The following is a 13,456-nucleotide window of genomic DNA, read 5'->3' as shown; positions in this document are numbered from 1 at the left end:
CTCTCTCTCTCTCTCTCTCTCTCTCTCTCTCTCTCTCTCTCTCTCTCCCCACACTTCCTCACCATAGACCATAGATTGCCAAACAACAGAGCCAATGAACTATGCATCGAAACCTCAAAACCCTAAGTCAACACAAGCCTTCCCTCCTTTAAATTGGTTATCACAGGCAAAGCAAATAACATAGAGGATAACATATAGAAGGCATAGAATTTGCCATCTTAATCATTTTTAAGTGTATAGTTGGGTGGTGTGGACATGATTGCACATCCATTAGCATCCATCTCTACTTGGAGAAGAGGCTAAAATGTTAGCCCCAATCTACAAAATTGTATGTAAGTAAAAGAAAAAGAGGCTCATTTTTAATAGGAAGCAGATAGCCTCTGGGTGTCCCGGATCTTCCTACCACAAGTTAGCACTTCAACCAATCACTTCAGAGACACTTCCTCTGCCTCTTCGAGCTTTGTCTTTCTGCTCTCTCTTCCCCACCCCCATTTTCCTATCCCTCCCCTTTCAACCACGTATCTATTCTCTATCTAAATTCAGCTTTTTTTATCATGCTAATGTACAAGGACTGGAGTTTCTAGAATCCAAAATCATTCTTTTACACCTGATGGGAAGATGTTCTCCTAAGAATGCAAGCACTCTCAGGGCAGGGGAGATGGATGGCTCAACTGTTCACGTGCTTGGTATACAAGCATGAGGACATGAGTTCAACCCTCAGGCCCCACTAAAAAGCTCAGCAGAGCGGTGTGTGTATAATCCTAGCACTGGGGAGGCCATGACACGTGCATCTTTAGCTCTCACTGGCCAGCCGCCAGCCTAGCCTATCTGAGAATCCCAGGTCTCAGTGAGGGACCCTGTCTCAAACAAAGTTGACTACTGACTTACACACACATATACATACCTGCATATACATTAACACACACATGTACTCAGGGAGAAAGTGAGGCAGAGGAGAGAAGATTTTTGCACTACCAAAAACAAAAGTCCAATAATGGAAAAACAATTTTTTTTTAACTTCATTTCATCTGCAAAGCATCTATCAAGCCATGCTCTTCTTCAAATATTTGCATCTATACTATTTGTGATTCTAATGTCTAACACCTAGATATGAATAAGAGGGAGAGAGGGAGGAGAAAGGCAGGGGAGATGGAGAGAGGGAAGGGAAGGGAAGGGAGGGAGGGAGGGAGGGAGGGACTGTGTACTACATTCTGCCTTCAAGCCTGGGACTGACTACTGATAGCAGAAAAGGGAGAAATATTTTTAACTGACAATTCAAGTGAAACATACAGGCTCGATCTTCTCATTGATCTTTACTGATCCACCAGTAAAAGAATAAGTAAACTGACCTTCTAGGACAGAACGAAGGCTCTTGACTTTGTTGAGTCAATAAAAAGAGGACACCCCAGCATTCCCTGACCAACTGATTGCTGATCCAGTTGATGCTACTATGAGCTCTAAAGGGAAAGCCTGATCCATTCACATGTGACAATCATCTTGGGAAACTGAGCCAAAGGATGAGCTCCCTTCGGACAAGGATCACAGCACCTTTGTCCCATCCCGAACTACCTCTTTTTCTACACACATTCCAAACATCTAGCAAATTCTGAACACAGTGGGGTTCAGATACACTTTGGCACTACCCATGAACCCCCAAATGTTGTACCCAAATCACAAAGTACCCTGCCTAATCTTCACCTCTCCAGGTTACCTATGTTTGGGAACTACCAAGGCAGAAGAGTGTCACTAAGAGTATGTTTTCTTATTGCATGTAGACATGCATGCAGCAGATAGGCACAGTGATTTATGCCACACATGCAAACCATATGGGGGCTAGGAAGGTCGCCCAATTGGTAAAGTGCTTTATACACACACACACACACACACACACACACACACACACACACACATGAAAGCCTGATTTCTATGCCAGGCACTCACATAGATAGCCAGACACAGTAACATGTGCTTGTAATTCCAGCACTGGGGAAGCAGAAGCAGGAAGGTCCCTGGGGCTTGGTGGCCAGCTAGCCTAGCCTGGCCTAATCAGTGAACTCCACGTCCCAGAGAGGGGTCCAGTCTCAAAAGCAGTACCAGAAAGACGATTCAACTAGTAAAGGCACTTACTACACAAGCCTGTTGACCTGAGTTCAGTTTCTAAAACCCACATCCAGATGGCAAGAGAGAACTGATTTCAGAGTCGCACTCTGACTTCCACGCATACAATGTGACATGGGCAAGCGCTCCACACAAGTGAATGAGTATTAAAAAGAAAAGGTAGAGGTCTCCTCCAGAAAGACATCTGTGGTCGACCTACGACCTGTGTACACAAACCCCAAAGATGAGGAGTGTGTTTGGCTATAAACAGGACTATCTCAGGTTTAAATTTTTTACTCAGCTGGTAAGCAGAGGCCCATGTGTATCTTAGACCCTGCCCTTCAGGAGTGTGGGACCTTTCCCTACCTACATAAGGTTTGCCTCCCCTTTTTCCCAGAGCATTCAAAGTCTGCTCATACCATAAGATTAAAATCAATAGAACTATTTACCCTTGTGCTAATTCATTGTTACTGTGTGCTTCCTAGGGACAGGCTTCATCTTTATGACACTTTATTTACTACTTTTTGCTAAATGAGACACTGATTTGCTTATCATTATGTATTGATAAGTATTTTTTCTCTCTCTCTACCCACTTGTCCAGCATTGTACCTGCCGTCCAGACCATGGGCTCCACAAAAGATTACTGAATGGTCATGTCTTTTGTGCCTGTAAACTTTCAGTACTTGTGACACTGTACAAAATGAAGACCAAAAACACAAGATTTGTAAAAGGTCCTATGGAAAGATGTGTGACACATCTTAATTTCTTTAATGTAGAATAGAAACCGTAGAGGTCTGCCTTTCTTTCTTTCTTTCAATTTAAGGAATAAATGTGCTATTTTTTTTTCTCCACCTGTCCAGAATCCATGGAGACAATGCAGGTAAATCAGTTCTCAAATCTAGAGCCAGAATTTAAATCCTTCATTCACTCCCCAAGGAATTTAACAAATTATATAACTTTGTGGGCCTTGGTCCCCTCTACTATAAAATGAGAGTTAAAAATATTAGTAATTTCTATACCCATGAACTCTCAACAACTAAGTTGCTAAACAAGGCCCACATGATAACCAGAGCAGTCACTATGGCAACCAGAGCAGTCACCATGGCACATGAACGGGGGAAATGTTAGAGAGCAACTTCCTTGTAAAGATGAAGAGCTATAGGCAGCCGATGGCTACTGAGAAAGGGAGAATCAGAATGCCCCCGATATGTTATCCATCCCAAGTGGTTAGTCCTAAATGCTGTACATAGGTGAACACCACTGGTAGACTCAGTAGTGTGTGTGTGTGTGTGTGTGTGTGTGTGTGTGTGTGTGTGTGTGTGTGTGATATGTGTGTGCAATAATTGAAGAAGAGGTTAGGAATCCAAGGAGGAGTGGGCTGACATGGGAGTAGTTGGAGTGTGTTGTGGATTGCCCTGGTGCTGTTTGTATTTTGATGCTAATTCTGCATCCCCAAGAAGGACTGCTTGGGATGAGGAGTGAATCATGTGCTCAGGTGAGTTCCTGTAAACCTTCCCCTAATGAATAAAGATTTCTAGGAACCAATCACTGGGCCAGGAGTAGGTGGGACTTCCAAGTCAGAGAGAAGATGAGGAGAAGTAGAAAAAGGTATCTTTTTTTTTTTTTTTTTTTTTTTTTTTTAGGTTTTTCGAAACAGGGTTTTTCTGTATAGCTCTGGCTGTCCTGGAACTCACTTTGTAGACCAGGCTGTCCTCGAACTCAGAAATCTGCCTGCCTCTGCCTCCTGAGAGCTGGGATTAAAGGTGAGCGCCACCATGCCTGGCTATTTTTTTGTTTTGTCTGTTTGTTTGTTTTGTTGGTTGATATTCTTATTCTATTTCTGAGTTCAAGGCCAGCCTGGTCTACAGAGTGAGTTCCAGGACAACCAGAGCTACACAGAGAAACCCTGTTTTGAAAACACCAAAAAAAGAAAAGAAAAGAATATCAACCACATAGGGTTAGTAAAAACAATAAATTAATAAGTATATATGAAGCCTTAAGACAAGTACCTTGTGTCAAGTTTGACTGTTATTATTGAGTGGAAACTTTGAAAAAAATTTTTTAGATACAGTCTCACTCTGTACACCATGCTGGCTTCAAACTCACTATGTAGCCCAGGTTGGCTACACCTGCCTCAGCCTCCCAAGGGTTGGGACTACAGGAAGGAAGACACTATACCTGCTTCATAGATTGATTTTTGTGTGTGTGTGTGTGCGCGCGCGCGCACATGTGCGTGTGCGTAGTTGGGTAAGAAGTGAAGCTATACAAATTTTGTGAACTGATGCTAGAAAATTAACAAAATAGCAGATATGACCCTGAACTAAAGTCCAACATTTTCAAGAAGCAGAAAGTTTCCTAAACTGTAAAGTAATACTCTGACATTTACACCCAAATGACCGTGTAATTACCCTCCTCTGAAATACAACTTGTTCTTTCCAGAAGCTCTGGGCTCTGTGCAGAGCTGTCTGTCCAACAGAACTTTCTCTGATAGTGGGAGCCTTCACCATAGGCTGCGCCGCCCCAAACAACAACCACGTGTGGCCACTGAATATCTGTAATTCCATTCAACCAAGGAAATGAAAAGTTTTAATTTCACCTACCTGTGGTTCTTTTATACTCAACTAAGAGCATATGGTAGTCCAGCTCTGGGATTTTGATAACCAAGCTCCTGGATTTGGTCCTTGCCTGTATGCTCTGTTCCTCCCCTCAACTCAGAAATCAGCTCTCACAGGGCCAACTGCTGTTTCACACCTCCACAGCTCTGCCAATTGCAGCCCCTTTGTCTGAACAGCCTTCCTTACCCACACCATCAGAATCTTGCTCAGATTTCATTTCGTGGGGATAATCATTTCTAGCCCCGACTCCCATGCCCCTCTCACCCTCCATGGAAAGGAACTATGATCACCTCCTCTGTGTTCTGCTGGATCTTTCTGTGGCTGCTCTGCCATTCAGTAGTTGTGATGTATTCTCTGTGGCACTAACCATCTATATGAACTGTGGACCAGGTCTCACTCCATTGCTTATCCTAGAACTGTGAGCCAAGTCATCACATAATACGAATGTTTATGCTAAGTATTTTCTGATTACAACATTAAAATTTAAATATGCACAATGTTCCATTAAAATAATTTTCAAAGTACAACCACTTCATGACCATGAAAACTCCTGGGACCAAAGTCTATTATAAAGCAAATTTTAAAACAATAAAAGTTCTCGATAACTTAAAGGCGGGGCATGGTAGCTTCTAGCACTTCAGAGGCAAAGACAGGCAGATGTCTATAAGTTTGAAACTAGCCTGGTCTATATTAGTGAGTTTCAGCCAAGGCTATAATGTGGGACCTTATCTCAAAATAAAAATAAAATAAAATAAAAAATAAATACCAGCTAAATATCTGGTTCTTTCAAATTCCACAAATTTAGCACTTCAGTACAAACCAAAGAAATAAAATGTTCCTTGAAATATGCCTTACCTAGAGCTACCTGGATATCTCTTCAGCTTCAGAAATTGGTCTTGCGATTGATCTACCCCCAGCACCCTGTGCTGACCTTTCTGAAAGACCAGGATGAGGTTTAGAAGCAAGAGGACATAAGTTAAGACTCATATTGACAAAATCATATGGAAATTTAGACTAATCAATCCTTGCTACACCCCATACTCAATCTGACCTCCGAGAAAAGAATAATTAAAATCTTATCTAACGTGGAAAATAATGACTTTGGATGATGTGTGTCTGTTCAGCGGCATATGTCACCCAAAAGGAATTGGGTGTCTCCCTTATTCCTTGGCAAAGCTTTTGCAAAAAAAAAAAAAAAAAAAAAAAAAAAAAAAAAATGGTGTCTCATTTAGCATCTGTTACAATATTAACCTGGACTCATAGTCACAATAGTTTGGGTTTTTTTTAAATCATGATTTCCCAACTAATCTGTTGTTCGTATTTCCACACAAGCATTTCCATAACTATAATTGGCTCTGAATAGATACATTAATATTCCTGATTTTTATGAGGTCTTTCTCTGGTGAAAATGAGTTACAAATGTGTGTCTTGCTTTCAGCTCAATAAGGAAACAAGTGCCTTTGCCAGAAATACACACTGATGTGCACAGCATGGCATGGGGCATCAAAGAGAATGGATTCCAGAGAAAGACATGAATCCAAGATACTTCATCTTCCTGTCTGATACAGGTTGGCTTCAGCTGTTCCATTCACTTGGTGGTTTTGTTTCCTTTCAAAGGCACAAGCAACACTTCCGATGCAAGGACTGAGTAAGAAATGACAGAACCCTTTTGGGCAGTGCTTCTTAACCTTCCCGGTGCTGTGACCCTTTAATACAGCTTCTCATGCTGTGGTGACCCCTAACCACAAAATTATGTTGTTTCTAGTTCATAACTGTGACTTTGCTAGAGTTATGAATCATAATGTAAATATCTGATATGCAGGATGTCTGATATGTGACCCCGAGAGGGGCTATGATCTAGAGGCTGTAAACTACTGCTTTAGAGCAGCAGGATCATTAAGACACAACTCACTTTTCTCCATAAAAATTTAAATAGACTTTAAACAACTTTTTCTCAGATTCCCTTTTCCTTTGCCCAAAATATATCTCCCACAGCTGTAATAGAAGATGTTCAAAAAAAAAAAAAAAAGATAGAGGTCTAAGTTCTCTTTGGGGCTCCTAGTGAATAATATGAGATAAATGTCCTTCCTTAAGATTTCCTAAATTTAAATTGAGAAGTATCAACTTCCATATAAAATCCACCCATCTGGGATAAATGCTGGTTAATTCTAAAAATTGCTTTCTATGTGTTGTTAGAATTGCCTCCAGAGTCTATTAATATGAAATGAACGTGTTTCCAACATGTGTCTGCTGCTGCTGGTAAAGGGAAGCTCTGGGTTTCGAAGAGGGTGTTATGAGGTTAAAAAATGAAGATGGTGACCTTAGGTCTCTCGGGATTTGTAAAGCCAGCATGCCATCTATCTCAATAATGCCTAACAAGAATGCCAAAAGGACAGAAATGGCCATGGTGAGCAAGGGCTTGCAGCTGACAGTGATTGCTGTATTTGAGGTGATGAGGAACAGCATTTCCATTAGTTCAAGTGAAATACAATGCCCTGCCAAGTCTGGGTATCATTGTATTCAATCCCCCTGCTGTGCATGTCCATTTTCTGTTGCTGCAATTAAAAATCAGTCGATATAAAGTCAAAATGTTGTTCATTCGTCCCTATCCCTTTCCCTGTCACTATGTTTCCAGCTTCACCGGAAGAACGTATCACTATGGTAACCAGTCCCTCTGCTGCACAGACCAAGTCAACCTCTCTAGTCAGATTGCCAGGCAGACAAGATGGAATCAGAGGCCTGACTGGAGACACGAGAAGCTACAAATCCCATTTTCCTCTTTCTCTTAAGTGGGGTAAACCAATACCAGATATAGAAAACCTGTCTTGTTCAAAAAAGATTCAAGGAAGGAAATTTAAGAATGTCCTTCAACAAATCTTGTCAGAGCTCACCAGTCATTATTAGCAGTTCTCCCCAATGGTTCAGATAGCTACCTATCATTTCCATTTTAAAGCAGAAAACAGATAAAATAAAACCATCAATCTGAAAACGTTTACTAAGTCGCCCTTGTGAAAAAATAATTCTGCTTCCTCTTGTTTTCCTGCTTCTCAGTCGAGCCACATAACCCTATACATTCTTACAAAGTTGCGGAGTTCCACCTCGGTCAAGCCACACTAATAAAAGCCTCATCCAGAAGCAGGTGGGATGCCTGTCAGCACCAACATGTCTGTGCTTAAAACTGGCATCCCTGGTCATTCCCAAGAAGCTAAGCAAAAAAAAAAAAAAAAAAAAAAAAAAAATCCCAAGATGGACACTCACTCTTTCTCTTTCCAACGGCTCTTCCTCCCCTTCTAACTGTGAAATGGCCTCCTGAACCATACCCACTAACCATTCTTAGATAGCTGGTTGTTGCTGCTGTTGTGTGTGCGCGTGTGTTTTCAAATTAACCATTTCTCCTGAACAGCCTCAACACTTTTATAAATCAAAGTACATCAGTTCTCTCAGATATCATTTTAAACCATCAGTAAACTTCATGGCGATATGAGACATTGAGAGTCACTTTATGCCTTGGCTTCGAAGCACATTTGCAAATATTAGCACAGTTGCCAAGCACTCACTAGTTGAAGAGTGTGACACATGAGGAGAGAAGCAAGGTCTAAGATCTACACATCTTCCCAGAGTGCAGCCATCATAGAGGGGATAGCCTCAGAAGACATTAAAGTGCATCACATCAAACAGTATTTCCATAGGCTGATGAGACAGGTTGGCTTCAAGCATATAAACCATATAGGATTTACAAATTGCATCACATAAGCAGACTTTTCAATGCATATGATCGTATTCAAATATCAAGTGGTATTAGCAAATATTTGCTTGTTTTCTGTTTTATGCGCCTTGAGTGTTTTATATAAACCTGAAAATGGTCATTTCCTTCCTTCTGATATACCCACTTTTATCTTACTTTTTTGTGCTTATTAGAATGCACAAAAAATTCACCGCTTACCGTCACTCTGTCAACCACTGCTCCAGAAGAAGAAATAAAGGACTGTAATGGAATGCTGCTGGATAGCTGCTTTGGGCTCCTACAAGGCAGAGGCTGTAATGTATTGGTGTTTATATGACCAATAGCCACACCATGACTTCTAACAGTGCCTTACTAACTAAATGTTTCTGGTGTACACAGTGTCTCCTGAAGGAGGCATCCCCCATCCCCAGTTTCCTTTGATTGAATCGGTTCAACATCTAAAAACAGGGATTAAAATTTGAAGCCAGTTACCCCTGACACGTTTAGGGTTTCCTCTAGAAACACAACATTGGAGATTCCCTTCCTTCCCAGAGGTTGATGAAGCCCTTATCTTGGGGGGGGGGGGGGGGACCCTGGCCCAGGAGAATGCATACGAATCTGGACCCATAAGAGCAAGACAGCAGGTGAGCCAACAGAGTGAAGCCTTTACCACAATCTATTACAGCTATGGAGAGGCAAGTTCTGCCCACGCCAAGGCTCAGCCAGGCCTGGCTAACTGGACCACTCAGAAACCAGGAGATGCCATAGCCTGTGGCCACCAAGAGAAGCAAGGGGCTGCAGGGCCTACCTAGAGGCGCCTGGCTCTCTGCAGCGCCACGCCTCGAGCCTCGAGCTTACCTTTCCGTATGAGGGCGGCGATCTCCGGGTCGAAGCCCTGCCGGTGGCACTTCCTCCAGAGGCCCATGTTGGTGGAGTTGTATTGGCGGCTGCACTCGTCCGCGGGGCTCATAGCAAACAGCTGCCGGCGATTCCGGGCCCGGAGGAGTTTGCCCTCCCAGCGGTCCAGGCGCGAGCGGCTGGCGCGCAGAGGCAAGTTGTTGTTGTTGTTGTAAATGAAGCCGGGGTCGACCCGGCGGGTGTTGAAGGCCTTGCACCTGTCCCTGTGCTTCCTGGCGTCCGTCTCGTACCAGTGGTCGGAGCAGATGGCCACAGCCAACATGCCGAGGGCGCAGAGCGCTAGCGAAAGCCCGGTATAGAGCAGTAACCTTCCGGCAGCCATGCCTCCGCTTGGCGGCTACACCATGGGCATGATCCGCCGCAGCCTCGCCTTCCCTCCGCGCGCCCAGAACAAAGCGGCGGGCGGCCGAGCTAGGGGTGGGGACGGGAGGGGATCTGCGCCGCGGCACCCCCCTCGGCCCCCACCTGCGGGTACGCGGCCGGGGGACTGCGGGAGTAGAGGCGGGCAGCCTAAAAAGTTCTGATCCGGAGAGGCTCCCACAGGGTCCTGAGCATCCTCCGGGCAGGTGCAGCCTCCTCTTGCGGTGGTAAACTCAGCACGGCCACTTCCCACTGTTCAGGGGGCAACAGTCCTAACCCTCCGTCCGCCTCTGCACGCCGCCCAGCAATCGCAAACTAAACACCAAGTGCTCTCGACCACGGCGGGGCTTGCTGGGGTTTCTCTGAGCAGCGTGCTGACCGGAGTGACAGTCCTGGCTTCCTGGGAATGAATGATAGGGAGGGGGATCTGAGGACGCGACACTTCGCCGAAGGACGGATCCCGCTCGCGGCCGGTTGCCCAGAGTGCAGCCTGGATCTCTTTCTCTGGGACTCTCCTCCCCTTTTCGGTCTGCAACCGAAGGCCGGGGACGCGTGCCCAGAACTGTTCTTTTCCGGGTCGGGTCTTTTCAAAGCCTGGGTTCTCTGATCACCAGTAGGTCCTTGACTCCTGCCGACCCCACGGGTGCTCTCAGAAGCGAGCTGCCCGCAGACGCATGGTCTCTACCAGCCTTTGCCCGCGAGCTCCCGGATGGCCTGCCTCTGGCCTCGCCATTCAGACAATCCCGCTTTTGGACAGCGGGGACACTCGGGCGGCGGCGTTACGCGACTGTTCAGGGCCCGGGGTTTGCAGAGACTGGGCAGCAGCAGCTGACGGGCGTTAGGGACAGACAGCACAGAGGAGGGCGCACCCGGAGCGCTCGGAGCTCCTTCAACACCATGGACAGGTCGCTTAGGGGTGGCGAGCTGCCGGCCCAGCCGCCAACCTCCCTGGTGTCATGCGGCTCTCTCCAGCGCCTTCTTCTTCCTGGAATGTGTGCACCCGGCCCTCTCCAATGTCCCTTCTGCTCCACTTCACCTGGCCTTCCGCAGCCCCGCGTGCGAGATGCCCAGGTGCTGAGCAAATGCTGCGGGCACGAAGAAAACCCGGAGCCCGGCTGCTCGAAGCAACCCGCCCCCTTCGCCACCTGAGCCCAAGCACTCCAGCACCGCTTGCTCTAACCAGCTGGGGTCAGCCGCTCTCAGATTGCACCATTTTCTTCTCTGCCCACCCGGGTGCGGTGACCAAGGAGCCCTCGGCCTCGTGTGGAGGATCCCGTCCCGGCCTCAGTGTCCTGCGATCCGGCTCCCCGCACTGGGGTGAATGGGGCGGGGGGTAGAGGAATGGGGGGGGGGAGCCTGGGTGCCTCGGCTTCACCTCCCTACCTCCTCGAGCTGCGGAGGCTTCCGGGCCTCTCAGGCTCAGGCGACGCCCGAGAGGAGCGAGAGCCCAAGCTGCGCCCCAGGGGCTCCAGAAATCGCATTGCCCGGGTGTGGGCGCCCGAGAAAGCCGCTGTCACTCGCTCGGCCTCCAGGCGCTGCAGCCTTGGCTAAAACCCACAGCCGTGAACACGGAGCGCGCAGCCAAAAGCTAGTGATGTCATCCGTGCAACGTGAGCCTCATCTCTTATTTTTCTAGCCTTCTTAAAGTTAAACCACACCATTTTCCAGGCACGAAATGTCTGAGCCTTGTTCTTTGGCCAGGCAAGTCAATGGTGTCTAGGTAAGCATGGGCTCCATCACATCAATATTAATGCACATATACATATATGTAGCATGTTTACGTGTATTATTATAAATTTAGGGTTGGTGCCTACGTCTCCCGTTTCTCTTTTAACCGTGGAAAAGTCCCTTAAATTCGCCACAGTTCTTTAAAGAAGAAAATGTTTAGAGAACGGTCTTTAGCCGGCTCTGAGTGAAGCCCTGCACCACGGTTTCTGCCGCTAGTGTCTCCTATTCGTTTGATCTTTGTTTTTCCTCAGAAAGCTATAAGCACTACCTTGCTAGCTACTGGCGTTTCTACCTGGAACTGAGCAGAGAGCAGCCGTGAGCCAGCGCCCAACACCCCAACACACACACACACACACACACACACACACACACACACACACACACACCCCTGCCCTTACTCTTCAGCAAGAAAAGGGGACAACTGACTGATCCGTTCAAGACCAGAATAGAATCGCTGTGCAGTGGAGAGGGCAGTTGATTTTGGAGGAGAGGAAGAGTTAAAGGCAACCCTGGTGTAGGGTTTGTCATGATCTCCCCATGACCGCTGGATTTAGCCTCTGCAGGACCTCTTTGAGGTGGGACCGGGACTCCAGACCTTGAAGAGGTGGGCCCCAGCTAGAGGATCCATCCCCACCCTACCCCGCCCCCTGCTTTTCTCACGTGAGACAGAGCTGCAAAGCTGGGAGCCTCCCATCCAGCTTCACATACTAGGGGTTTCATTCTAAAGCTCACCCTTCGGTTTTCACCCTCTCTCCAAAGTCTAGGTTCCCCACTGAGGGATAAAGAGCTGCCCTGGGGAAAAGAGAGTGCCCTAGGGACCCAGCTTTGCACAGCAGGACTTGTGAGTCGAAAGGAACGCACCTCCACCATATTCTTTTTGTCTTTTTTTTTTCCTCCCTGCATTTTGAAAATCGCGAACAAGGCGTTTCAGTGCCATCTAGTGGGGGAGGGGCGTGCCTTGTTTTTCAGTCTTGAATTCAGTCTTGAAGGGGATTTACTTCGCGAAGAGAAGTCATTAGAATACCTACTTGGTTCTTAGATGGTGCTTGGCTGGCCTAGAAGTTACAGGCACCTGCTAGTCCACATCATCCTCAGAGGTCCCTAGGATGCCCTGGTAAAGCAGAGCGACTTTGACCAGGGTGTCTTCTCCTCATCTTTTCTCAAATCTCCTATTTGTGTCCTTGAAACTAGGGATACAGTTGGCATACATGCAAACACTACTAAAGCTATTTCTTCCCCTAAGGCTAAGTGGGAGTGCTTTTCCCCTAGTAGGGTACCTGCATATGACAATAGGAGGGAAACTGAACCGACAAGGTGGACACTCTTGCTCCCCTCTTGGTCAACTCTTTAACTTTTCCCATGGCCGTTAGTCTACTTTCAAAGATTTGCCTGCTATCCTGCGGTTCTCCGTGCTGTCCTAGGCCCAGCTTAGGAAGTGGGTACTGCCCTCCCCTTTCCTGGACATCACTAACATTCTATTTTGAAGTTGTTGTCCTTGTGAAAACACAAAAGTCCTACAAAAGATGCTTGTTGGTTGGTACCCTCCTTTTGAGTATGATTGTTTCGAGCCGCCATATATCATATTGGCGATGATACTGATGCTTACGGCTAAGAAGCTGATCATCCAGACAGCATAGCTTCTTGTCATTGAAGTTACTGACATCCTAGTTGTTATCTTTGTGTGTATACTCGGCTGGGAATCAAACTGTTGTGCAGTCTAGAAAGATATTCTACCTCCCCTGTCTTAGTGTTCATTGCTGTGGAAGAGATGCCACGACCAAGGCAAATCTTAATAAGAGAAATTGATTTGGGACATGCTTAACAGTTTCATAGGTTTAGTCCATTATCACAATAGAGCTCTGCATTCAGACCCATAGGTAGCAGGAAGACAGAGTCATTGGACTGGCTTGGGCTCTTGAAACCTCAAAGCCCGGCCCTAGTGGCACACGTCCCTGTACCCCTACAAAGCCACACCTCCTAACCCCTCTCAAGTAGTGCCACTCCCTAATGACCC

The 13,456-nt window shown here is 46.3% G+C and overlaps 1 protein-coding gene across 1 annotated transcript in view; it reads right to left on the bottom strand.

The window, feature by feature from the left end:
- Tmem178b (transmembrane protein 178B) overlaps window positions 1–10,202 on the bottom strand; it is a 366,258-nt gene extending 356,056 nt beyond the window's left edge. The window contains exon 1 of the mRNA XM_021190870.2: window positions 9,295–10,202. Coding sequence (XP_021046529.1) covers window positions 9,295–9,676 — 382 coding nt within the window. The 5' untranslated portion in view covers window positions 9,677–10,202. The remainder of the gene's footprint in view (window positions 1–9,294) is intronic.
- Window positions 10,203–13,456: the final 3,254 nt, after the last annotated feature.

Source organism: Mus pahari, chromosome 2 (genome assembly GCF_900095145.1).
Source record: "Mus pahari chromosome 2, PAHARI_EIJ_v1.1, whole genome shotgun sequence".
Classification (NCBI taxonomy): Eukaryota; Metazoa; Chordata; class Mammalia; order Rodentia; family Muridae; genus Mus; species Mus pahari.
The sequence above is the reverse complement of the archived record's forward strand: the minus strand, read 5'-3'. Positions and strand labels throughout refer to the sequence as shown.